The 27,913-nt window shown below is 44.2% G+C and overlaps 1 protein-coding gene across 9 annotated transcripts in view; it reads left to right on the forward strand.

Annotated features, from left to right (window-relative positions):
• The window catches only part of LOC115162656 (serine/threonine-protein phosphatase 2A 56 kDa regulatory subunit gamma isoform), a 44,549-nt gene extending 21,406 nt beyond the window's left edge, over positions 1-23,143 (forward strand). Inside the window, exons 3-15 of one of the 9 annotated variants that reach the window (XR_003869605.1) lie at positions 795-905; positions 1,363-1,455; positions 1,620-1,750; positions 1,896-1,955; positions 2,190-2,298; positions 3,317-3,370; positions 3,740-3,910; positions 5,237-5,364; positions 5,989-6,090; positions 19,822-19,894; positions 20,029-20,181; positions 20,506-20,546; positions 21,149-23,143. Coding sequence is in view for 5 of the 9 variants with exons in the window: in XM_029714149.1 (XP_029570009.1) it covers positions 795-905; positions 1,363-1,455; positions 1,620-1,750; positions 1,896-1,955; positions 2,190-2,298; positions 3,317-3,370; positions 3,740-3,910; positions 5,237-5,364; positions 5,989-6,090; positions 19,822-19,894; positions 20,029-20,142 (1,146 nt within the window). In the remaining 4 variants the exon portion in view is untranslated. The remainder of the gene's footprint in view (positions 1-794; positions 906-1,362; positions 1,456-1,619; positions 1,751-1,895; positions 1,956-2,189; positions 2,299-3,316; positions 3,371-3,739; positions 3,911-5,236; positions 5,365-5,988; positions 6,091-19,821; positions 19,895-20,028; positions 20,182-20,505; positions 20,547-21,148) is intronic. The other 8 variants (XR_003869606.1, XR_003869607.1, XR_003869608.1 and 5 more) reach the window with 8 other exon arrangements.
• The last annotated feature ends 4,770 nt before the right edge of the window (positions 23,144-27,913 follow it).

A 27,913-nucleotide genomic window follows, 5' to 3' on the forward strand; every position in this document is an offset into this window, starting at 1 on the left:
CCATGATTTTAAAACATTCAAATCGTAATGCTTTACCCCGGCTCCCTACTGTACTCTCGCTTGTCTTCCACCCGTCAGCAGTCATCACCCAGATTCACTTTGAAGTGTTTCTCTTTTATACATCAAAGCTTCCGCAGTTAGCGGTAAAGCTAATGAGTTATTATAATCATTTGACATTGACATCTGTGAACGAATAAATGTATCTTTTCTCTTTTTAAAAGCTACATCTGGGCTTGAACTTGTTTACCTAGCTAGCAGCTCTGCAACCAACAGAAATAGCAGTGTTCTATATCCTCAGGCCACCTGCACTGTCCCATGATCTGTCTTTACTGGGAATAGCAGTTATAGCTAGCACCCCACAGGGCAAGTCAGTTGATGTTGGAGACAAATGATAACACACTTGGTTCCAATGAAAGATGTACAACTGGTTGAGTTGGCCAAGTAGATACTACTGCCCTGTTCGAATACTTCAGACATGCGCCCTTCCTTCCTTATCTCCTTCAGGTAAACACAGATCTATAAGTGACTAGATAGAGTGGTAACTTTCTCTTATCCATCACTTTCACCAATTGTATATCTGTGTTTAAGTAAGGTATGAAGGAAGGATCAAGGATGCATTCTAAAGTATTTTAACAGGGCCTATATTATTTGGACAAAAAAATTCCCAAGGCGATCCTGTTACATTCAATGTAAAATGAAACAACAGCCAGGGAAGCATTTTGTCTACATACTGGCCTCCATCAGGGTGATCTACTGAATCTGAATAGACTTTGTTGTGCTTTTCCCACCCTCAGTTTGCAGTGAACATGTTCCGAACGTTGCCTCCGTCGTCCAACCCCACAGGAGCAGAGTTTGACCCCGAGGAGGACGAGCCTACACTTGAGGCTGCATGGCCACATCTCCAGGTACCCAGGGCATCTAATAACCCAGCTGACATGGCCCGGGTCGTGTTCATTCGGCACCAAATGGAAGAAAACAGACAAACTACCTGGTTTTGTCCTAAACACACATTTTTGTTCGTAAAGAGTTTTCTGTTGCATGTCCTAATGAACACTCGACCCTGCTGTTTGAGTAAGATTTAAGTGCTGCAAATCTTACATTCTCTGAAGTACAGTGCTTTAAAATGAAAGCATATAATCAGTTTAGAATTAAAGTTAATTGGACCTTCCCTAACTCTTGGCTCAGACTAAACGAGCACATCTGTTTATTATGGATCATTATGATAGGATTTGCATTGGGGAATTACTGTGATTTTACAAAACATTTTTGTAAGGAAAGATTATGACTAGCATTTTGGACATGATCTTTCTTGATATGCATTCAGCAAATTAGGTATTTGTAAAAGGTTTTCTTTCTTTACAGCTCGTCTACGAATTTTTCCTTCGGTTTTTAGAATCTTCCGACTTTCAACCGAACATAGCAAAGAAGTATATCGACCAAAAATTTGTGATGCAGGTAAGAGCTGAAAGAAACATGGATACTCGTACATTGTTGAATGCTCACACAGTTTTATTGTGATGGCAAGAGCTGATGTTTCCAAAGTGCATTTCTTTCTTTAAGTGTAAAGTCTTGTCCTTGGTTTTGTGGAGTCTGATGGGAGTGATGTCATGTGTCCACAGCTTCTAGACCTGTTTGACAGTGAGGACCCACGGGAGAGGGACTTCCTCAAAACCACTCTCCACAGGATCTATGGGAAATTCCTGGGACTAAGGGCCTACATCAGAAAACACATCAATAATATATTTTATAGGTGAGTTTAATTTCAGCCGCTTGTTTAATCTTAGATATTTTAACACATCAAATTCAATGGTGAATTTGGTTGTTTAGTTTTATCACTACTAAGAAATGTATGTTTGGCTGTGTAACTAAATAAAATGTCTCTCTGTTTTTGACAGGTTTATCTATGAGACCGAGCACCATAATGGAATAGCAGAATTACTGGAGATACTCGGAAGGTACACTTTAAACTCTAATCCAGCGTGTCTTGCAGTGGAGTTGGAATAGTTATTTTTGACTGTTATCCAGTCTCATGATGTCTTCTCGACTGCAGATAGGATCTCTAACCATTCATGGTCAGCTGTTGTTTATCCTTTATCCCTTTATTTTTCTGTTACTATTTTGAGGTCAGTTGAATTTAGTTTATTATTGTTATACAGGGCCTAATTATTTGTTTCTCTCTCTATTCACAGTATAATCAATGGGTTTGCCTTACCACTAAAAGAGGAGCACAAGATTTTCCTGTTAAAGGTCCTGTTGCCTTTGCACAAAGTCAAATCACTTAGTGTCTACCATCCACAGGTAAGTCCTTCTTTTTTTCATGTTTAATGTCATGTTTATTAGGCACATAAGGTAAGAAAACAGATTGAAACAGGGAGGGACTACTTTCACTTGTCCAATAAGAAACGTGTGTTTTCATTTTCCGTTGAAAGACATTTTAAAATGTTTTCCATTGTGTGGCCCTAATGAACATGACATAGTTCTGATGATTGTTCAACTATCAGCCATGCTGCCCTGGGCTCGGTTCAGGAGGGTGAGAAGTTACAGAACGTTCAGATAGAAATGCATTGTGTAGAACAGACACGATTCTCTGTCGTCAAGAATAGGGAGTCGTTTCAGCTCTCTTCAATAAATTTCGATCTGCAACTTTCTGATTTTCTTTTTTCCCTACTGAATACACCCTATGGAAATGTATAGAAATCTATGGAAATGGCTGAGTTCTAGTTCTGGCCAGTTGGCACACAGTGGTGTTGTTTCCAGTTGGGTCAGGCCTGTTCAGGCAGTGAGTGGGGGAGGTGAGAGCAGTAGCCTGGCTGCTACAAGCTAGCTGTAATCCGATATCTGGCATTCACAAGCCTGAGTTACTATGTGACAAAGGTCCTTGTCAGGGGCCTCTTGCTCTCTCTCGCTCTCTGGGCCGGTGTGTGTCTCTTTCACTGTATGACTGCTGTCAGCCAAGTGGGTCCCTTGATCTGGTGGAACAGTTCTTAGTCTGCTCTGTGGGCCATTGCATAGCATAGTAGCTCAATTAGAGCTTGATCTATGTGTTAGCATCTGTTTTGCCCCAGCCTAATGCAAAATGAGGAAACACCCTTTACAGTAATTGTCGTTACAGTGTAGAACATAGCAGTTATATCGCCGTTATACTGCTAGTATTACTCGCTCAAAGTATTACAGTTACTACACTGTAACTGCAACTTCGTGACTACAATGATTTGTTAGGGACTATTTTCAGTGTGAATGTCAACACAATAAGATTGTGTCTTCACTAATTGAATCACCACTAATTGTGTACTACATTGTGTTTTTTCCCCCCTAGCTGGCATACTGTGTTGTGCAATTTCTAGAGAAGGACAGCACTCTCACTGAACCAGTAAGTCATGTGAAATTTCTCCTCACATTTCCTTGTCAATCGCTTGTTTATAGTATTTGATATTTGACCTGAGGCTGAAGGTGTATTGTTTGTTCCTTCTGTGTTGTATTGCATCATCTCAGAAGGTATTGCTATAGCAATGCATATCAACCCATTTATCAGAATTGATCAGTTTTGATAAAAAAGTGTATAAATGCTCATTACAAGTTTATAAATTATTAACTCATTTATTATTAGCATATACACTATAAAAAGGTAATATTAAAGTAAATGTTAATGCTTATTCATGAAAGTCATTATAAAGTGTTACTAACTAATAGTAATATATTGGTCAATATCCACTCCACTCACTGATCATTGTCTTCCCAGGTGGTAATGGCCCTTCTCAAATACTGGCCAAAGACTCACAGCCCCAAAGAGGTGATGTTCCTCAATGAGCTGGAGGAGATTCTGGACGTCATTGAGCCGTCTGAGTTCGTCAAGGTCATGGAGCCGCTCTTCAGGCAGCTGGCAAAGTGTGTGTCCAGCCCGCACTTCCAGGTGACTGACCCTCTGACCCCATGCCACGGGAACCCTGCTATTGGTGCCATTTTGATCTTTAGCATCATTATAATCTTGTGGGAAAGTAAAATTCAGTAGTGAAATGTTTTAATTGGTTCCGAGAACTAATCAGTCCATAACAATGGAAACAAAACAAGAACCAGGAATTTAACGGTTCTGCCTGGATCAGACTTGTAGTAGAGGACCGACATAATATACAGTCAGGTCCATAATTATTGGCACCCTTGATAAAGATATGACTGTATAACAAATAAGACTGTATAACATAAATAATGGAAATACTGCGCTACAGTATATTGTATGCTCCAAAAAATTGGGAAATTATATTATTTTATAATAATACAATTGCCACAAGAAATACATTTTGTTTAACAAGTAATAAAAAATAATCTCAAAAAGATAAGGGTCAAAATTATTTGCACCCCTGTTTTCAATACTCTATCACCCTACCCATGCGAGGATAACGACACTGAGCCTTTTTCTAAAATGTTTTATGTGATTGGAGAACAATTTGGGAGGGATCTTAGACCGTTCTTCCATAAAGAATCTTTCCAGATCCTTGATATCCTTTGTTTGCTCTTATGTACTGCCCTATTCAATTCAAACCATAGGTTTTCAAGGGTTCAAGTACAGAGACTTGAACCCAATGTGGTCAATTAACTATATCTTTGTGGATTTTGATGAGTGCTTGGGGTTATTGTCTTGTTGGAAGATCCACTTGCGGCTAAGATCCCTCCCAATGAGTTGTCCATTCTCATAAAACATTTTAGAAAAAGGTTGTGTCATGATCCCCGCACGGGTAGGTTGCTGGAGTATTGTAAACAGGGGTGCCAATACTTTTGAACCCTGTCTTTTAGAGACTGTTTGTATTACTTGTTAAACAAAATCTCTTCCTCTGAGCAATTGTATAGGTATTAAACAATATAACTCCCCCAGTTTTTTGAGAATGCAATATAGATCAGCATTTGTATTTATTTTATACAGTCTTTTTCGCTCATCTTTATCAAGGGTGACCATAGTTATAGGCTTGAGGGAAGGATGTGACACGTTACTTTTGTCACCTTTTTGTTTCATCAATCAAGAGTACTCATCAGTAGTACTCTTATTGCCCCTCTAATGCTCCTGCAAGTAAAGGGATTCACTCAAAATACATATTAATTTCCTTATCCTGAAAGCAGTCTATGGACAAGAAGAGAGTGTCCCTTTAACCTTCTGATGCCCTACAGTATATGGCTTCCCCTTCCGTTGTCATATTGAGTGAGATGTCCTCACCGATGGTGCTGTATGCTTGTGGTCACTGTGCAGGTAGCAGAGAGAGCTCTGTACTACTGGAACAATGAGTACATCATGAGTCTAATCAGCGACAATGCAGCCAAAATCCTGCCCATCATGTTCCCGGCACTCTACCGTAACTCCAAGACCCACTGGAACAAGTAAGTAGCCCCTCCACTTGGGCCGCGTTCATTAGGCACCAAACGGAAGATGACAAACTGAAATAGGGAGGGACTAATAAATTCAACTTTTTCATTGCAAAACATTTTCCGCTTTGTGGCCTAATCAGAATGCCCCATTGGTCACTTACTTCCATTTCTCAGGACATGCAGTGTCAGCCAGACCTGGGTTCAAATGTTATTTGTTTTCTTTCAAAAACGTTTTAGCTGCACTTGATTGAGCTTGCCTGGTGCAATGGAACCAATATAATAGTCCCAAAAGTGCTCAGCCATCTGGCACTCCAGGCAGACTCAATCAAACGTTCAGTTTTTAAAGATTTCCAGTAATCCAAATTAGAACCCAGGCCCTTATTGAATTTAGCTGAATTTGAAAGACATTGCCCCTTAAATGTCAACACCTTACCAAACAGTTTTATGTGGAATGAGAGTTATTTAACATTAAGCTGCTCTGAAAGTGCAGTGTTGAATGCGGAGAGCTCAACATTAGTACAGACTTACTTTACTCATTCCCCTGAATCAAATTTTGGTTTGGGCTGGAGGACAGGGCTGCCTTTTATGACATGACGGTAGACTGACTCACTTCTGTGTGTGCGTGCCTGTGTGCAGGACCATCCATGGCCTCATCTACAATGCTCTCAAGCTCTTCATGGAGATGAACCAGAAGCTGTTTGATGACTGCACACAGCAGTTCAGAACAGAGAAAAATAAGTATGTAAACAATATTATCATTTGAGATTAGCATAATTATCTGAAGTCTTGACTATAGATTGTAGTTAAGACTATGGATTATGATGTAATATTATCATTTACATTAGTATATGGCAAATGCTGACTATAGATTGTAATGTAGACTATTGCAATCTAGAAGCTTCAGAAATGAGCCTTAGTGTTTTTAATTGTCGTGGAACTAAACTATTAATTTAATACATTCAATTATTTTGCAGTAATTAATAATGAATCATAGGTTTAATGAATGTCATTTGACCTGATATTATGGCCATAGATGAGCAAATTAATCCTGAGATGTATCAAATTACATTTTTAAAACAGTTTAGATGTAATTGTAAAACAATTTTGTGTGCTCTGAATCTCAGATATGGTTTTGCATAAGGAATATTTTGGAAATTCTGTTATTTAATATGGTGGTTTATTTTTTGAAAGAAATTGCATAGAGAATATATTTTAGTTGTTATTTTAGTTGTTCTACCAGTTATCAACACATTGTTCAATGTTTAAATATACTGCTCAAAATATTAAAGGGAACACTTAAACAACACATCCTAGATCTGAATGAAAGAAATAATCTTATTAAATACTTTTTTCTTTACATAGTTGAATGTGCTGACAACAAAATCACACAAAAATAATCAATGGAAATCCAATTTATCAACCCATGGAGGTCTGGATTTGGAGTCACACTCAAAATTAAAGTGGAAAACCACACTACAGGCTGATCCAACTTTGATGTAATGTCCTTAAAACAAGTCAAAATGAGGCTCAGTAGTGTGTGTGGCCTCCACGTGCCTGTATGACCTCCCTACAATGCCTGGGCATGCTCCTGATGAGGTGGCGGATGGTCTCCTGAGGGATCTCCTCCCAGACCTGGACTAAAGCATCCGCCAACTCCTGGACAGTCTGTGGTGTAACGTGGCGTTGGTGGATGGAGCGAGACATGATGTCCCAGATGTGCTCAATTGGATTCAGGTCTGGGGAACGGGTGGGCCAGTCCATAGCATCAATGCCTTCCTCTTGCAGGAACTGCTGACACAATCCAGCCACATAAGGTCTAGCATTGTCTTGCATTAGGAGGAACCCAGGGCCAACCACACCAGCATATGGTCTCACAAGGGGTCTGAGGATCTCATCTCGGTACCTAATGGCAGTCAGGCTACCTCTGGCGAGCACATGGAGGGCTGTGCGGCCCCCCAAAGAAATGCCACTCCACACCATGACTGACCCACCGCCAAACCGGTCATGCTGGAGGATGTTGCAGGCAACAAAACGTTCTCCACGGCGTCTCCAGACTCTGTCACGTCTGTCACGTGCTCAGTGTGAACCTGCTTTCATCTGTGAAGAGCACAGTGCGCCAGTAGCGAATTTGCCAATCTTGGTGTTCTCTGGCAAATGCCAAACGTCCTGCACGGTGTTGGGCTGTAAGCACAACCCCCACCTGTGGACGTCGGGCCCTCATACCACCCTCATGGAGTCGGTTTCTGACCGTTTGAGCAGACACATGCACATTTGTGGCCTGCTGGAAGGCATTTTGCAGGGCTCTGGCAGTGCTTCTCCTGCTCCTCCTTGCACAAAGGCGGAGGTAGCGGTCCTGCTGCTGGGTTGTTGCCCTCCTACGGCCTCCTCCACGTCTCCTGATGTACTGGCCTGTCTCCTGGTAGCGCCTCCATGCTCGGGACACTACGCTGACAGACACAGCAAACCTTCTTGCCACAGCTCGCATTGATGTGCCATCCTGGATGAGCTGCACTACCTGAGCCACTTGTGTGGGTTGTAGACTCCGTCTCATGCTACCACTAGAGTGAAAGCACCACCAGCATTCAAAAGTGACCAAAACATCAGCCAGGAAGCATAGGAACTGAGAAGTGGTTTGTGGTCCCCACCTGCAGAACCACTCCTTTATTGGGGGTGTCTTGCTAATTGCCTATAATTTCCACCTGTTGTCTATTCCATTTGCACAACAGCATGTGACATTTATTGTCAATCAGTGTTGCTTCCTAAGTGGACAGTTTGATTTCACAGAAGTGTGATTGACTTGGAGTTACATTGTGTTGTTTAAGTGTTCCCTTTATTTTTGTGAGCAGTGTATAATAATGCCCAGTGGTTATTCTGTGACTTTAGCTAATTGGTTTTCTTTTTGTTTTTTGCCGTGGTATCGTTTTGGTATCGAGCATAATTTTGGTATCGTGATACTAAACCTACTATTGGTATCGAAGTAAAAAAATCTGGTGTTGTGACAACATAGAAATAAAATGGATTTTACACAGCACACTGCAATTCCCAGGGTGGAATGCTTCGCCCAGGGCTACTGGCTGGCTACCGCTAGCAAGCCCAAACTAACGCTAGTAGTTTAAATATATTGCTGTCAAGTTATGGGTGCATTTCACATTAATTTTGGGTTGTAATCATACTATAATGCTCACATGAATGTCATGCTGAATATATGTTCACTTCAATAGCTAGGTTTTCATTCATTTCAAATGTGGACAGATTTATGTGAATATTCAAAAATCCACATTAAAACAATATGCGCATTTTCCCCCCAGAGATGTTTCCATCAAATTCACTTGTTGCAGATAAAAGGCTGTGTGTGACGATGTAGTGCACATAAAAAACCTTTTGCGGTTAAATTCCCATGAACCGAATAAAACATACAAGTTAAATGGGTTCCCATCGCATTTTCAGCTCTACTGATGGTTTTCTCACATAAAATGTTGTGTTATATAGCAAGGTATTGGCACGTGTGCTCTAGCCAACAGCGATACAGTTGAAGTTGGAAGTTTACATACACTTAGGTTGGAGTCATTAAAACTCGTTTTTCAACCACTCCACACATTTCTTGTTAACAAACTATAGTTTTGGCAAGTCGGGTAGGACATCTACTTTGTGCATGACGCAAGTAATTTTTCCAACAATTGTTTACAGACAGATTAATTCACTGTATAACAATTCCAGTGGGTCAGAAGTTTAGATACATTAAGTTGACTGTGCCTTTAAACAGCTTGGATAATTCCAGAAAATAATTTCATGGCTTTAGAAGCTTCTGATAGGCTAATTGACATCATTTGAGTCAATTGGAGGTGTACCTGTGGATGTATTTCAAGGCCTACATTCAAACTCAGTGCCTCTTTGCTTGACATCATGGGAAAATCAAAAGAAATCAGCCAAGATCTAAGAAGAAAAATTGTAGACCTCCACAAGTCTGGTTCATCCTTGGGAGCAATTTCTAAACGCCTGAAGGTACTATGTTCATCTGTACAAACAATTGTACGCAAGTATAAACACCATGGGACCACGCAGCCGTCATACCGCTCAGGAAGGAGACACTTTCTGTCTCCTAGAGAACGTACTTTGGTGTGAAAAGTGCAAATCAATCCCAGAACAACAGCAAAGGACCTTGTGAAGATGCTGGAGGAAACGGGTACAAAAGTATCTATATCCACAGTAAAACGAGTCCTATATCGACATAACCTGAAAGGCCGCTCAGCAAGGAAGAAGCCACTGCTCCAAAACCGCCATAAAAAAGCCAGACTACGGTTTGCAACTGCACATGGGGACAAAGATCGTACTTTTTGGAGAAATGTCCTCTGGTCTGATGAAACAAAATAGAACTGTTTGGCCATAATGAGCATCGTTATGTTTGGAGGAAAAAGGGGGAGGCTTGCAAGGCGAAGAACACCATCCCAACCGTGAAGCACGGGGGTGGCAGCATCATGTTGTGGGGGTGCTTTGCTGCCGGAGGAACTGGTGCACTTCATAAAACAGATGGCATCATGAGGGAGGGAAATTATGTGGATATATTGAAGCAACATCTCAAGACATCAGTCAGGAAGTTAAAGCTTGGTTGCAAATGGGTCTTCCAAATGGACAATGACCCCAAGCATACTTCCAAAGTTGTGGAAAAATGGCTTAAGGACAACAAAGTCAAGGTATTGGAGTGACCATCACAAAGCCCTGATCTCAATCCCATAGAAAATTTGTGGGCAAAACTGAAAACGTGTGTGCGAGCAAGGAGGCCTACAAACCTGGCTCAGTTATACCAACTCTGTCAGGAGGAATGGGCCAAAATTCACCCAACTTATTGCGGGAAGCTTGTGGAAGGCTACCCAAAACGTTTGACCCAAGTTAAACAATTTAAAGGCAATACTACCACATACTAATTGAGTGTATGTAAACTTCTGACTCACTGGGAATGTGATGGGAAAAAAATAAAACCTGAAATAAATCACTCTCTACTATTATTCTGACATTTCACATTCTTAAAATAAAGTGGTGATCCTAACTGGCCTAAAACTGGGAATTTTTACTAGGATTAAATGTCAGGAATTGTGAAAAACTGAGTGAATGTTTTTGGCTAAGGTGTATGTTCCGACTTCAACTGTATCTGCGCACTATTGACTAGAGTGCACAAATAGCCTACATGATGAGATTATTATTATTATTATTAGTAGTAGTAGTATTGACAAAAGAGCAACATTATTTTTATTTATCAAACGGCAGCCAAACATCAATTATGATATCACCAGAATAACACCCTCAATATTTATTGGAAAGGAGCATCAAGATCAACTATATCATTTTGAAACTTGCACTGCACTACTTTGTAAAACCTTCTGCCTAGTTGTTTCGGTGGGCTGGCTCTCATCTTCTCTGTAAGCAAAGTATTCCCATAGTTAGTTTCTGGAGCCAGTTTTGTCAACAAGCTGCAGGCGTGGATGTATGATTTCTTTTTATTTGAAGAAAGGGAAAGGAGATACCTAGTCAGTTCTACAACCGAATGCTTTCAACTGAAATGTCTTATGCATTTTACCCAACCCCTCTGACTCAGAGGGGCGAGGTGCGAAAGCCACGCTGTCACCATTTTCTATTCCTTCTCTTACTTCTCAAAACTAGCTTGCCTGGCTAGCTACTGCCTCTTTGAGAAGATTCAGACAAATTACTAGACAGACTCGATCCCCTCAATCCGTATATGACGTGAGACACATTTGACACAGAAAGTAACACAAATTCTAGTACCGAACTGTTTTCATGTTCTAATTATCCAAAAAGTACTGAATTGTTTTATTTATTTATTTAACCAGGTAGGCCAGTTGAGAACAAGTTCTCATTTATAACTGTGACCTGGCCAAGATCAAGCAAAGCAGTGCGACACAAACAACAACAGAGTTACACATGGGATAAACAAATGCACAGTCAATAACACAATAGAGAAATCTATATACAGTGTGTGCAAATATAGTAAGATTAGGGAGGTAAGGCAATAAATAGGCCATAGTTGTGAAATAACTACAATTTAGCAATTAAACACTAGAGTCATGGATATGCAGAAGATGATGTGCAAGTAAAGATACTGGGGTGCAAAGGAGTAAAAAAAAAATTAGATGGGGATGAGGTAGTTGGGTGGGCTGTTTACAGATGGACTGTGTACAGGTGCAATGATCGGTAAGCTGCTCTGACAGCTGATGCTTAAAGTTAGTGAGGGAGATATGAGTCTCCAGCTTCAGTGATTTTTGCAATTCGTTCCAGTCATTGGCAGCAGAGAACTCAATCAATCAAATGTATTTATAAAGCCCTTATTACATCAGCTGATGTCACAAAGTGCTGTATAGAAACCCAGTCTAAAACACCAAACAGCAAGCAATGCAGGTGTAGAAGCACGGTGGCTAGGAAAAACTCCCTTGGAAGAAACCTAGAGAGGAACCAGGCTACGAGGGGTGGCCAGTCCTCTTCTGGCTGTGCCAGGTGGAGATTATAACAGAACATGGCCACGATGTTCAAATGTTCATAGATGACCAGCAGGGTCAAATAATAATAATCACAGTGGTTGTAGAGGGTGCAACAGGTCAGCACCTCAAGAATAAATGCATGTTGGGTTTTCATAGCCAATCATTCAGAGTATCTCTACCGCTCTACAGCAGGTCTGGGACAGGTAGCACGTCCGGTGAACAGGTCAGGGTTCCATAGCCGCAGGCAGAACAGTTGAAACTGGAGCAGCAGCACGACCAGGTGGACTTGGGACAACAAGGAGTCATCAGGCCAGGTTGTCCTATTGCATGGTCCTAGGGCTCAGGTCCTCAGAGAGAGAAAGAGAGGAAGCAAAAAAGCGAGAGAATTAGAGAGAGCATACTTAAATTCACACAGGACACCAGATAAGACAGGAGAAATACTCCAGATATAACACACTGACCCTAGCCCCCGACACAAACTATTGCAGCATAAATACTGGAGGCTGAGACAGGAGGGGTTGGGAGACACTGTGGCCACGCCCGACGATACCCGCGAACAGGGCCAAACAGGCAGGATATAACCCCACCCACTTTGCCAAAGCACAGACCCCACACCACTAGAGGGGTATCTTCAACCACCGACTTACCATCCTGAGACAAGGCCAAGTATAGCCCACGAAGATCTCCCCCACGGCACAACCCAAGGGGGGGCACCAACCCGGACAGGAAGACCACGTCAGTGACTCCACCCACTCAAGTGACGCACCCCTCCTAGGGATGGCATGGAAGAGCACCAGCAAGCCAGTGACTCAGCCCCTGTAATTGGGTTTGAGGCAGAGAATCCCAGTGGAGAGAGGGGAACCGGCCAGGAGGTTCGTTGCTCCAGTGCCTTTCCATTCACCTCCACACTCCTAGCCAGACTACACTCAATCATAGGACCTACTGAAGAGATGAGTCTTCAGTAAAACTTAAAGGTTGAGACCGAGTCTGCGTCTCTCACATGGATAGGCAGACCATTCCATAAAAATTGAGATGATGCAGAGCCTCGGTCTGACGCCATTAAAAGGTCATTTACCACCTTCACAAGTGCAGTCTCAGTGCTATGATGGGGTCTAAAACCAGACGGAAGCATTTCGTATACATTGTCTTCAGGAAGGCAGTGAGTTGCTGCGCAACAGCTTTTTCTAAAATGTTTGAGAGGAATTGGAGATTCGATATAAGCCGATAGTTTTTTATATTTTCTGGGTCAAGGTTTGGCTTTTTCAAGAGAGGCTTTACTACTGACACTTTTAATGAGTTTGGTACACATCCGGTGGACAGAGAGCCGTTTATTATGTTCAACATAGGAGAGCCAAGCACAGGAAGCAACTCTTTCAGTAGTTTGGTTGGAATAGGGTCCAGTACACAGCTTGAAGGTTTAGAGGCCATGATTATTTTCATCAATGTGTCAAGAGATATAGTATTAAGAAACTTGAGTTTCTCCCTTGATCCTAGGTCCTGGCAGAGTTGTGCAGACTCAGGACAACTGAGCTTTGGAGGAATATGCAGATTTAAAGAGGAGTCTGTAATTTGCTTTCTAATGATCATGATCTTTTCCTCCAAGAAGTTCATGAATTTATCACTGCTGAAGTGAAAGCCATCCTCTCTTGGGGAATGCTGCTTTTTAGTTAGCTTTGCAACAGTATCAAAATACATTTTGGATTGTTCTTATTTTCCTCAATTAAGTTGGAAAAATAGGATGATCGAGCAGCAGTGAGGGCTCTTCGATACTGCACGGTACTGGCTTTCCAAGCTAGTCGGAAGACTTCCAGTTTGGTGTAGTGCCATTTCCGTTCCAATTTTCTGGAAGCTTGCTTCAGAGATCGGGTATTTTCTGAATACCAGGGAGCTTGTTTCTTATGACAAATGCTTTTGGTTTTTAGGGGTGCGACTGCATCTAGGGTATTGCGCAAGGTTAAATTGAGTTCCTCAGTTAGGTCGTTAACTGATTTTTGTACTCTGACATCCTTGGGTAGGTGGAGGGAGTCTTGGAAGGGCATCTAGGAATCTTTGGGTTGTCCGAGAATTTATAGCACGGCTTTTGATAATCCTTGGTTGGGGTATAAACAGATTATTTGTTGTGATTGTGGTCCGATAGTCCAGGATTATGAGGAAAAACATTAATATCCACAACATTTATTCCACGGGACAAAACTAGGTCCAGAGTATGACTGTGGCAGTGAGTAGGTCCGGAGACATGTTGGACAAAACCCACTGAGTCGATGATGGCTCCGAAAGCCTTTTGGAGTGGACCTGTGGACTTTTCCATGTGAATATTAAAGTCACCAAAAATTGGAATATTATCTGCTATGACTACAAGGTCCGATAGGAATTCAGGGAACTCAGTGAGGAACGTTGTGTATTGCTCAGGAGGCCTGTAAACAGTAGCTATAAAAAGTGATTGAGTAGGCTGCATAGATTTCATGACTAGAAGCTCAAAATATTTGCTATCATAAATGTTAGCAACACCTCCGCCTTTGCGGGATGCGCGGGGATATGGTCACTAGTGTAACCAGGAGGTGAGGCCTCATTTAACACAGTAAATTAATCAGGCTTAAGCCATGTTTCAGTCAGGCCAATCACATCAAGATTATGATCAGTGATTAGTTCATTGACTATAACTGCCTTTGAGATGTGAGGTATCACAATCTCTTTCAATAATGGCAGGAATGGAGGAGGTCTTTATTCCAGTGAGATTGCTAAAGCGAACACCGCCATGTTTAGTTTTGCCCAACCTAGATCGAGGCACAGACAAGGTCTCAATGGGGATAGCTGAGCTGACTACACTGACTGCCAGTGGCAGGCTCCACTAAGCTGGCAGGCTGGCTAACGCCTGCTGCCTGGCCTGCACCCTATCTCATTGTGGAGCTAGGGGAGTTAGAGCCCTGTCTATGTTAGTAGATAAGATGAGAGCACCCCTCCAGCTAGGATGGAGTCCGTCACTCCTCAACAGGCCAGGCTTGGTCCTGTTTGTGGGTGAGTCCCAGAAAGGGGGCCAATTATCTACAAATTCTATCTTTTGGGAGGGGCAGAAAACAATTTTCAACCAGCGATTGAGTTGTGAGACTCTGCTGTAAAGCTCATCACTCCCCCTAACTGGGAGGGGGCCAGAGACAATTACTTGATGCCGACACATCTTTCTAGGTTATTTACACACTGAAGCTATGTTGCGCTTGGTGACCTCTGACTGCTTCATCCTAACATTGTTGGTGCCAACGTGGATAACAATATCCCTATACTCTCTACACTCGCCAGTTTTAGCTTTAGCCAGCACTATCTTCAGATTAGCCTTAACGTCGGTAGACCTGCTCCCTGGTAAACAGTGTATGATCGCTTGATGATTCGTTTTAAGTCTAATACTGCGGGTAATGGAGTCGCCAATGACTAGGGTTTTCAATTTGTCAGAGCTAATGGTGGGAGGCTTCGGCGTCTCAGACCCCGTAACGGGAGGAGTAGAGACCAGAGAAGGCTCGGCCTCTGACTCCGACCAGTTGCTTAATGGGGAGAACCGGTTGAAAGTTTCTGTCGACTGAATGAGCGACAGCGGTTGAGCATTCCTTTTCCTTCCAGAAGCCATGAGAAAATTGTCCGGCTGCGCAAGGATATTTATACTACTATCTGTACTTACTGGTTGCACAGATGCTATTTCATCCTTTCCTACACTTAAATTACCCTTGCCTAACGATTGCGCCTGAAGCTGGGCTTGCAGCACAGCTATCCTCACCATAAGGCGATCGTTCTCCTGTACATTATGAGTACAGCAACTGCAATAAAAGGCATCATGTTAATGTTACTACTTAGCTTCGGCTGGTGGAGGTCCTGATGAACCACGCCCAGATAAAGCGTCTGGGGTGAAAAAGTTGAGCGAGGGGGAAAAACTAAAAATATAAACGTAATTAAAAAGTTAAAAAACGTAAAGTTGGCAGGTAGCAAAGTAAGGTTAGCAACAAACCGCACAACAGCACGTAAACAAGTCTACAAGTTGTGACCGGAAGAACTGGAATGAAAGGCAGCCAAAGGAGGAGTTGGCTTTGGGGATGACCAGTGAAATATACCTACTGGAGCGCGTGCTAGGGTGGGTGCTGCTATGGTGACCAGTGAGCTGAGATAAGGCGGGGCTTACCTAGCAAAGACTTATAGATGATCTGGAGCCAGTGGGAAGCGAGGGCCAGCCAACGAGAGCATACAGGTCGCAGTGGTGGGTAGTATATGGGGCTTTGGAGACAAAACGGATGGCACTGTGATAGACTGCATCCAATTTTCTGAGTAGAGTTTTGGAGACTATTTTGTAAATGACATCGCCGAAGTCAAGGATCGGTAGGATAGTCAGTTTTAAGAGGGTATGTTTGGCAGCATGAGTGAAGGATGCTTTGTTGCGAAATTGGAAGCCGATTCGAGATTTAATTTTGGATTGGAGATGCTTAATATGAGTCTGGAAGGAAAGTTTACAGTCTGGCCAGACACCTAGGTATTTGTAGTTGTCCACATACTCTAAGTCAGAACTGTCCAGAGTAGAGGTGCTAGACGGGCAGGCGGGTGCAGACAGCAATCGGTTGAAGAGCATGCATTTAGTTTTACTTGCATTTAAAAGCAGCTGGAGGCCACGGAAGGAGTGTTGTATGGCATTGAAGCTCGTCTGGAGGTTTGTTAACACAGTGTCCAAAGAAGGGCCAGATGTATACAGAATGGTGTCGTCTGCGTAGAGGTGGATCAGAGAATCACCAGCAGCAAGAGCGACATCATTGATATATAGAGAAAAGAGTCAGCCCGAGAATTGAACCCTGTGGCACCCCCATAGACTGCCATAGTTCCGGACAACAGCCCCTCCGATTTGACACACTGAACTCTATCTGAGAAGTTGTTGGTGAACCAGGCGAGGCAGTCATTTGAGAAACCAAGGCTGTTGAGTCTGCCGATAAGAATACGGTGATTGACTGAGTTGAAAGCCTTGGCCAGGTCGATGACGATGACGATGACTGCACAGTATTGTCTTTTATCGATGGCGGTTATGATATCGTTTAGGACCTTGAGCGTGGCTGAGGTGCACCCATGACCAGCTCGGAAACCGGATTGCATAGCGGAGAAGGTACGGTGGGATTCGAAATGGTCGGTGATCTGTTTGTTAACTTGGCTTTCGAAGACTTTAGAAAGGCAGGGTAGGATAGATATAGGTCTGTAACTGTTTGGGTCTAGAGTGTCTCCCCCTTTGAAGAGTGGGATGACCGCGGCAGCTTTCCAATCTTTAGGGATCTCAGACGATATACGAAAGAGAGGTTGAACAGGTTAGTAATCGGAGTTGCAACAATTGCGGTGAACAATTCTAGAAAGAGAGGGTCCAGATTGTCTAGCCCAGCTGATTTGTAGGGGTCCAGATTTTGCAGCTCTTTCAGAACATCGGCTATCTGGATTTGGGTGAAGGAGAAATGGGGGAGGCTTGGGCAAGTTGCTGTGAGGGGTGCAGAGCTGTTGACCAGGGTAGGGGTAGCCAGGTGGAAAGCATGGCCAGCCGTAGAAAAATGCTTATTGAAATTCTCCATTATCATAGATTTATCAGTGGTGACAGTGTTTCCTAGCCTCAGTGCAGTGGGCAGCTGGGAGGAGGCGCTTTTATTCTCCATAGACTTTACAGTGTCCCAGAACTTTTTGGAATTTGTGCTACAGGATGAACATTTCTGTTTGAAAAAGCTAGCCTTTGCTTTCCTAACTGCCTGTGCATATTGGTTCCTAACTTCCCTGAAAATGTGCATATCATGGGGGCTATTCAATGCTAATGCAGAATGCCACAGGATGTTTTTGTGCTGGTCAAGGGCAGTCAAGTCTGGAGTGAACCAAGGGCTATATCTGTTCTTAGTTCTACATTTTTTGAATGCGGCATGCTTATTTAAGATGGTGAGGAAAGCATTTTTGAAGAATAACCAGGCATCTTCTACTGACGGAATGAGGTCAATATCCTTCCAGGATACCCGGGCCATGTCAATTAGAAAGTCCTGCTCGCTGAGATTGACATTTCTTGAAGTTTCGATATACCGTGCAACACAACTATAGATTGATTCAATGTTTAGACTATTGTAATGATGACTATAGATTATGATTCAATAATCTCATTCAGATTTGCATATCCCAAGGGATTTATAGGTAACTGCCAAAATAATGGAAACACTTTAGTAAATGAGGGATACAAAGAATATTGAAAGCAGGTGCTTCCACACAGTTCTGGTTCCTGAGTTAATTAAGCAATTCGCATCCAATCAATATTTTGACTACCATGGCTATGCCCCAGGGGAGAAGACTGCCCCTCTCATTGAAGCCACGGAAGTTCAAGGCCAACCACGGTACTGTTAGCAGAAAACAGGATCCCCCATTATACTAAATGAAGAAATGTCAATTTTTGTTTAATTAAAAAACAATTTTGAATTACAATCATGGTACCAGTAATTGCTTCTAATACACCAGATATATGTCCTTGAACCAATTTTATTTGAAAGTCGCACATTAATTTTGTTCCAAATGGCAGCCTGCAGTACCCTGGTCAGCCTTCAACTTGAGTTAATCAATGAGAGGGGCTAGCATGAGCACGTTCAATAATTTGCTTCTTTATATCCCCAAAATGTCCATTTGTTTGGCGCGTTTGATTCAGAAAAACACTGGTTCCAACTTGCCCAACATGCCTACAAAGTATCTAATAAGTTACCTTTAAACTTTGTGCAAACATTTCAAACAACATTCCTAATCCAAATGTATGTATCCTAAAACGTAAATACTGTGCTCAATACCAGACGAAAACAAAGTGAAGCACGGTCCAGGTCGTGCGCACCAAAACATTAGAGTGCACCTGGAGTGACACATGAAAATAACAGGGCTACTTCTTCATTTCTCAAAGGAAAAACATCAACCAATTTCTAAAGACTGTTGACATCTAGTGGAAGCCATAGGAACTGCAAGCATATTTCTATTAAAAAGGGATTGCCATGGAAAGTTAATGGAAAACAGATTGAGCTCCAAAAACGTTTTCCCTAGATGGATTGTGCTCAGGGTTTTGCCTGCCAAATCAGTTCTGTTATACTCACAGACATTATTCAAACAGTTTTAGAAACTTCAGAGAGTTTTCTATCCAAATCTAATCTAATAATATGCATATCCTAGCTTCTGGGCCTGAGTAGCAGGCAGTTTACTTTGGGCACACTTTTCATCCGGACGCGAAAATACTGCCCCCTAGCCTAAAGAGGTTTTAAGAACAAATTCTTATTCCAATGACGGCCTACCCTGGCCAAACCCGGACGACGCTGGGCCAATTGTGCGCCGCCCTATGGGACTCCCAATCACAGCCGGATGTGATACAGCCTGGATTCGAACCAGGGACTGTAGTGATGCCTCTTGCCTTAGAACGCTGGGCCACTCGGGAGCCTCATGTTGATGACTATAGATTTTTTTTTATATATATATATATTTTGGGTAACAGACATGTACAATGTGGATCCAGAGGATATCACTTGAAAGTATTAATTAAAACGCTTGTTTCCAAAGTGGTCCTCCATGGTAAAAACAACAACACATAATGATTAAGAGGTAAGACAAAATTACAAACAACCATAAATACATTCATTTATATTGACATCCTAAAAAGTGACACTTTTCCCTAACCTTAAAAATCAAACATATTACTTGCACATCATACCGTTCCTTCAAATAAATACACCTGACCAGCAGTAGGGTGCACAAGGGGCAGTGAAGTGTTTTCTCTTACTTAGACAACCTTGTCCAAATTAAAACCTTTTTAAAGTCATTTGTACTTTTTTCTTTGCTTGATCTCTAGGGGTAGGCTATTCCACAGACAAATGCCTGCATAGAAAAACGTGCTCCTCGCAGTACTGTTTACTCTTGGGATTTTACAAGACATAACACTAGATGATGATGATGACATTTTGTCTGTTTCGTCCTATAGAGAAAAGGCCAAGTCAAAAGAGAGGGAAGAGGCCTGGCTCAAGATTGAGACCCTTGCCAAATCCAATCCACATGTGAGTGAGGGACACATTTGCACTAAGACTCACTTCACAGAATTGTTTGTGTGTACGTGTGTGCCATCTAAAGAGCTGAAGTTGTTTTATTTTCTTTCTGTACCCCCTGAGGACTGTTTTGGTATGCTGTGCAGAGCATGACCAGTTTTTATCCTCATGCACTGCAAGTGATTGGTTGGGTGCCACAGCCAACGAGTTCAACCTATCTACTCAATTGCATTCCCAATATATTGTTTCATTCTAGGTAGTGTGCTAATGTGGATATTGGAACAGAGTCCTAGTGAAAGGTAAAATTATATTTTATGATATCTACTTAATCACGGTACTAACGTACATCTTTTAGATTTAGAGGCTTCAACTGAATGATCGATGTCTGTACGTCGTCCATTTCAGTTATAACCAAATCACTAATAGAAGCAATGACTCCAGCATCAAAGTTTCAACCCTTCTGCTTATCTAACCTCTGATTTCATCTTTCTTTGCATGCAACAAGGTCCCATTGTTTTTGTGTCTTTACTTTGCGTTATGTTAGTTTCTTATGTGTGTTGATTCCACTGGCCTCAATGGACCAGTAGCAATGGAGTCTGATGGTCCATTAACCTCTGAAGAAGTTCACAGGTTTAAAAAGACAGTAACGGAAGAAGCCACTCAGGTAAATACTGACTTCTTTATCTACCAATGCTGGTCCAGGATTAGGTTCCCTCCATACCTGTAGTCTTATTCAATATGATCTAAAAGGATAAATGGATCCTAGATCCTCTCCTACTCTGAGACATTTTATGAATATGGGCCCTGACCTTTCTCTTCAAAATGGGCATAGCTCCTATAGAGAAGGAATGACAAGTCAAACTATGGGCTGAACACTGGAATCAAGTACATTTGTTATTGTCTATGTACAGTATCTACTGGATCTCCCTTGCATGTGTTTTAAATGGCATGGGGGTAGTCCTGGTAGCTTATCACTAACATTTCATCAACTCTTTTCTCACCTTCCTGTTTGGTGTTTCTTCTTGAAACTTGGATTAGTTCATTAAGATGATGCATGGTTAGCATTAAGATGATGCATGGTTAGCATTTTTTTGTCAATTGGTGAGAAAGTTTAGCATGAATTTGATGTGAACAAGGAGTGGTACTTGTGGCAAAAACTTGGTAGTGCCTAACCCAAGGGAAATACTGTAGTTACACAAGCTAACTATTTTATTCCTTTGGAGCTAACTGTCACCTCTAACACTCCCCACCCTTCCCTTGTTGCAGTTACAACAGAGAGACCAGAGAAAAGACTGTCCTCTGGTGCGGCGCGAGTCGGATCTCCCTCAGGTCATCTACACCGCAAAAGCCTTGGAGACCCATCGCCGCACCGATGACATGATCACCACCCACAATGGGCTCTAGGTCTGCCCCTCCTCTCTCTTCTCGTCTGTCCAGTCCCCTAAAGGAGTACCCTCGTCCCTCCACACCCCACCTTCCCACCCACACAGCACATTCAGAATACTGGCCCGGTTTCCCTATCTCGCCAGTACACTGCCCCACCTCCCTCAGAATTCTGCTTTCTCAGGTGTTTATTTTGGGGGGAGGGGTGGGGCTGCAACTCTTTTAGCTGTCGGTCTTGCAGAGTCATTGTTTTCCTTATTGTTTCCGCTGAATTGTGCATAAAACAGTATATCGGCTCATCCCTCCCTGCTCTTATTGTACGAATGAAAATGGGGACGTTTCGTTTGACCTGTGACATGACAAGCTCATGTGAAATGCACAACAAACGTAGAGAGCAGAAACTGAATGAGGGAGACTTCTTTTCTTCTTCTGTCTTCTGTTTTCTGTCAAGGGGAAACAACCAAAAACAGATTGTTGGATGGAGGGGTAGGACTGTTGGATCGACTTTCTGGACTTTATTTTTTATCCCAGGGACATCTGCCAGTGCCAAGACCATTTGTGTGGTTTTTTTTTGTCTGTATTTTTCTTAACAAGGGCGACTACCTAGGTAGAGCCTGCGTTGTTTGCCTTCATTTTTTTGGCCTCCGATGTTTTGACAATGCGTTTCTTGTTTCATAATAAGCTGAAGAGCATCAGGATTGTCTAAAGTGACTGATCCATCTGTTCTGATGAAGTCACATTGTGACAGGGATTGAGAGAGGGAGGGAGGTTCTCTGTGGACACTGAACGCTTTACACTCTACAGTTTGTGCCATATAAATGTTTTATTTTGTCTTATTTCCTTTCTCATACTCATCTGTTGAATTCCATCTGCAATATGTGAGCTGGATCACAGTGAAATATTGACAGTTCAAACAATGGTACTTCTTATTTCATATAGAGAAACATATTGGGTGGTTGTTAGTTTCCACCCTGTTTGTCATACTCAAAAGCCCCTCTTAGACATTTCAACATCTGTAGCCAGTAGGCACACACTGTAATGCTGCATTATGTAGAATTTATTTTTTATTTTTACTGGAATCACATTATGACACCTTACCTGGGGGTATCACATAATGAGTAGTTATTTGGGATGCAAGATGATTTGTAGATCAGTGATTCTGCACAGCCTGACTGTAATGTAGTCCATCTTAAATGCAAACCCCACTGGGCACACACTGGTTGAATCAATATTTCCATGTAATTTCAATGAAATTAAGTTGAACCAATGTGGAATAGATGTTGAGTTGATGATCCAGGCTTCAGCAGGAGCCTCGCAGTCCTGGAGCTACTTGCTTGTCAAGCATTGACCTCCATTCGTTTCAGAGGTACCCATGATATCACGTCGTGTCCATCTCGTACCCCCCCCCAGCATGCTCACTATTCCCCTGTTGATTTTTTTTTTACCACCACCCTCTTATCCAGATGTGCTTCTCTGTGGAGCTGAAAGGACTGTTACTAAGCAAAGAACAAAACAAATGATTCACTTCCATAAGACATCCTTTTCGAAGACATCGGAGTGCCTTTTATCGTGAGGAGGAATATGAAATAATTTTTGGACCCAATGAGGAAAATAGCAACACTGTTTGAATGCAAAAACCATTTCATGTGACGGTTAAATGAGCATATGTGTCCATTGCCAATAATATATACTGATTCACAGGCACATTCACAGAGAAAGTAGAGACTGAGAGGTGATTCCAGACCTGAATCCCTCTTGGAAGTAGATGAATCGTGTAATTGTCAAGAAAAAGTATATTGAACTACCTATTTAGCACTTCCTGAAAACTTGAAAGATGTGACATGTTTGTGTATCTTCAATGAAGCTCTGTTCAGAATATATGTACAGTCTATTCTGCTTTCTCAAGTCAGGAAGCTGTCAAATCCAGGATTGTTTTGACCCACTTGTAACTGTTAGTGTCTGTCTCTTGTACCATTGTTTGAACTTCCAAATCTAGCATGGGTATACAGTCTGTAATGTATTGTGTGTTGTCCCTGGTAACTTATAGCCTGGATGCTACAGTGAGGGAAAAAAGTATTTGATCCCCTGCTGATTTTGTACGTTTGCCCACTGACAAAGAAATATAATTTTAATGGTAGGTTTATTTGAACAGTGAGAGACAGAATAACAACAGAAAAATCCAGAAAAACGCATGTCAAAAATGTTATAAATTGATTTGCATTTTAATGAGGGAAATAAGTATTTGACCCCTCTGCAAAACATGACTTAGTACTTGGTGGCAAAACCTTTGATGGCAATCACAGAGGTCAGACGTTTCTTGTAGTTGGCCACCAGGTTTGCACACATCTCAGGAGGGATTTTGTCCCAATCCTCTTTGCAGATCTTCTGTCATTAAGGTTTTGAGGCTGACGTTTAGCAACTCGAACCTTCAGCTCCCTCCACATATTTTCTATGGGATTAAGGTCTGGAGACTGGCTAGGCCACTCCATGACCTTTATGTGCTTCTTCTTGAGCCACTCCTTTGTTGCCTTGGCCGTGTGTTTTGGGTCATTGTCATGCTGGAATACCCATCCACCACCCATTTTCAATGCCCTGGCTGAGGGAAGCAGGTTCTCACCCAAGATTTGAGGGTACATGGCCCCGTCCATCGTCCCTTTGATGCGGTGAAGTTGTCCTGTCCCCTTAGCAGAAAAACACCCCCAAAGTATAATGTTTCCACCTCCTTGTTTGACGGTGGGGATGGTGGTTCTTGGGGTCATAGGCAGCATTCCTCCTCCAAACACGGCAAGTTGAGTTGATGCCAAAGGGCTCCAATTTGGTCTCATCTGACCACAACACTTTCACCCAGTTGTCCTCTGAATCATTCAGATGTTCATTGGAAAACTTCAGTCGGGCATGTATATGTGCTTTCTTGAGCAGGGGGACCTTGCGGGCGCTGCAGGATTTCAGTCCTTCACGGCGTGTTACCAATTGTTTTCTTGATAACTATGGTCCCAGCTGCCTTGAGATCATTGACAAGATCCTCCCATGTAGTTCTGGGCTGATTCCTCACCGTTCTCATGATCATTGCAACTCCACGAGGTGAGATCTTGCATGGAGCCCCAGGCCGATGGAGATTGACAGTTCTTTTGTGTTTCTTCCATTTGCGAATAATCGCACCAACTGTTGTCACCTTCTCACCAAGCTGCTTGGTGATGGTCTTGTAGCCCATTCCAGCCTTGTGTAGGTCTACAATCTTGTCCCTGACATCCTTGGAGAGCTCTTTGGTCTTGGTCATGGTGGAGAGTTTGGAATCTGATTGATTGATTGCTTCTGTGGACAGGTGTCTTTTATGCAGGTAACAAGCTGAGATTAGGAGCAGTCCCTTTAAGAGTGTGCTCCTAATCTCAGCTCGTTACCTGTATAAAAGACAGCTGGGAGCCAGAAATCGTTCTGATTGAGATGGGGTCAAATACTTATTGTCACAGTATCCAACGAAGGTGGCGCCCCTCCTCGGTCGGGCGGCGCTCGGCGGTCGTCGTCGCCGGTCTATTAGCTACCACCGATCTATGTTTCTGTGTCTTTTGGTTTTGTCTGTCTATCCCGCACCTGTTTCGTGTCTGTCATTAGTGGGGGTTATGTAGTGTGTATTTTCAGTTTGGGTTCTCGTGCGGGATTGTTTATTGTCCACTCAGGACAGTTGTGTGTGTGGCCTGTTTCGCTGGCCTGTGTAAGCTTTATTGCCGGGCGTTGGATGGGACGGCCGCTGGGTGCAAGGGGTTCTTGCTCCAGTTGGAACTGTACCTGGCGACCGTCCACCCCCCCCCCTCCGACGAAGAGAGGGTGAGCGTCCTCGTCTCGTGTCTCACGGGTCGAGCCCTGGAATGGGCCAATGCGGTCTGGGATGGTCCAGACTCGGCTCGGGGCGACTACCCTGAGTTCACCCGCCGCTTCCGGGCGGTTTTCGATCATCCCCGGAGGGCAGGGCGGCGGGTGAGCGGCTATTTCATCTGAGACAGGAGTCGAGGAGCGCTCAGGATTTCGCCCTGGAATTCCGGACTCTTGCCGCTGGATCGGTGTGGAACGAGCGGGCCCTGATAGACCACTATAGGTGTAGTCTTCGTGAGGACGTCCGCCGGGAGCTGGCTTGTAGGGACAACACCTCCACCCTAGACCAACTGGTGGATTTGTCCATTAGATTGGACAACCTACTGGCTGCCCAGGGACGTTCCAGTCGGGGCCTGTTCGTTCCGCCTCCCAGTCCTCCTGCTCCACAGCCCATGGAGATAGGGGGGGCTGCGTCGAGGAGGACCAGAGGGGGGGGTCTCTCCTGCACCCACTGTGGGCGCAGAGGACACACTGTGGACCGGTGCTGAGTCCTTGAGACAGGGATACATTCGGCCATCCAAGTCCCCCGTCTCCTCGAGTTTTTTTTTCGTGAAGAAGAAGGAGGGAGGTCTGCGCCCGTGCATTGACTATAGAGGTCTAAATGCTATCACAGTGGGTTTCAGTTACCCGCTACCTCTCATTGCTACGGCAGTAGAGTCATTTCACAAGGCGCGCTTCTTCACGAAATTAGATCTCAGGAGCGCGTATAACCTGGTGCATATCCGAGATGGAGACGAGTGGAAAACCGCATTTGGTACCACATCGGGCCATTATGAGTACCTCGTCATGCCGTATGGGTTAAAGAACGCTCCCGCTGTCTTCCAATCCTTTGTGGACGAGGTCCTTAGGGACATGCTCGGGCAGGGTGTGGTGGTGTACATTGATGACATCCTGATCTACTCCGCCACACGCGCCGAGCATGTGTCCCTGGTGCGTAAGGTGCTTGGGCGGCTGCTGGAGCATAACCTATACGTCAAGGCTGAGAAATGTGAGTTCTCCAAACGAGCCGTCTCTTTTCTGGGATACCGCATTTCCACCTCGGGGGTGGTGGTGGAATGTGACCGCGTTACGGCTGTGCGTAATTGGCCAACCCCAACCACTGTGAAGGAGGTGCAGCGGTTCTTGGGGTTCGCTAATTATTATCGGAGGTTTATCCGGGGGTTTGGCAAGGTGGCGGCTCCCATTACCTCACTGATGAAGGGGGGTCCGGTGCAGCTACGATGGTCAGCAGAGGCGGACAGAGCCTTCCATCGTCTGAAGGTGCTGTTTACCAACGCTCCTGTCCTGGCGCATCCGGATCCCTCTTTGCCATTCATAGTGGACGTGGACGCGTCCGAGGCTGGGGTAGGAGCTGTGCTATCGCAGCGCTCGGGCGTTCCTCCGAAATTCCGCCCATGTGCATTCTTTTCCAAGAAGCTGAGCCCGGCGGAGTGCAACTATGATGTGGGGGACCGGGAGCTGTTAGCCGTGGTCAGGGCTTTGACGGTGTGGAGACATTGGCTTGAGGGGGCACGTCACCCTTTTCTCATCTGGACCGACCACCGTAACCTGGAGTATATCCGGGCAGCCAGGAGGCTTAATCCCCGTCAGGCAAGGTGGGCCATGTTCTTTACGAGGTTTCACTTTACCCTCTCGTACATTCCAGGTTCCCGGAACCGGAAGGCTGACGCACTGTCGCGTCTCTACGACACCGAGGAGCGGACCATCGATCCTTCTCCCATACTTCCCGCCTCCTGTCTGGTGGCACCGGTGGTATGGGAGGTGGATGCGGACATCGAGCGGGCGGGTAGGTCAGAACCCACTCCACCTCAGTGTCCCATGGGCCTGAAATATGTTCCCGCTTGGTGTACGCGATCGCCTGATCCGATGGTCCCACACTCTACCCTCCTCGGGTCATCCTGGGGTGGAACGGACAGTGCGGGGCCTGAAGGAGAGGTACTGGTGGCCCACCTTGGTTGAGGATGTTCGGCGTTATGTCTCTTCCTGTTCGGTATGCGCCCAGTGCAAGGCTCCAAGACACCTGCCTCGAGGGAAATTACAGCCCCTCCCCGTTCCACAATGGCCTTGGTCTCACCTCTCGGTGGATTTCCTCACGGATCTCCCGCCGTCCCAGGGGAACACTGCGATCCTGATCGTTGTGGATCGGTTCTCTAAGTCCTGCCGTCTGCTCCCTTTGCCCGGTCTTCCTATGGCCCTGCAGACCGCGGAGGCCCTGTTCACCCATGTCTTCCGGCACTATGGGGTGCCCGAGGACATCGTATCTGATCGGGGTCCCCAGTTCACGTCCAGGGTGTGGAGATCGTTTATGGAGAGGCTGGGGGTCTCGGTCAGCCTGACCTCGGGTTTCCACCCCGAGAGTAATGGGCAGGTAGAGCACATTAACCAGGATGTGGGCAGGTTCCTGCGGTCGTATTGCCGGGACCGGCCAGGGGAGTGGGCGCAGTTCGTACCATGGGCCAGAAATCTCAGCGCCACTCCTCTACTAACCTGTCACCCTTCCAGGTTGTATTGGGGTATCAGCCGGTCCTGGTGCCATGGCAACAGAGCCAGATGGAGGCTCCTGCGGTGGAGGCATGGGTGAAGCGCTCTCAGGAGACCTGGAATGCGGTCCAGGAGTGTCTAAGGAGGGCTGGTGAATGACACAAAGAGAGCGCTGACCGCCACCGCAGTGAAGCCCCCGTGTTTAACCCGGGGGACAGAGTCTGGCTCTCGACCCGGAACCTGCCCCTCCGCCTGCCCTGCCGGAAGCTGGGTCCGCGGTTTGTGGGGCCGTTCAAAGTC

The sequence above is a fragment of the Salmo trutta genome, chromosome 25 (genome assembly GCF_901001165.1).
Source record: "Salmo trutta chromosome 25, fSalTru1.1, whole genome shotgun sequence".
Classification (NCBI taxonomy): Eukaryota; Metazoa; Chordata; class Actinopteri; order Salmoniformes; family Salmonidae; genus Salmo; species Salmo trutta.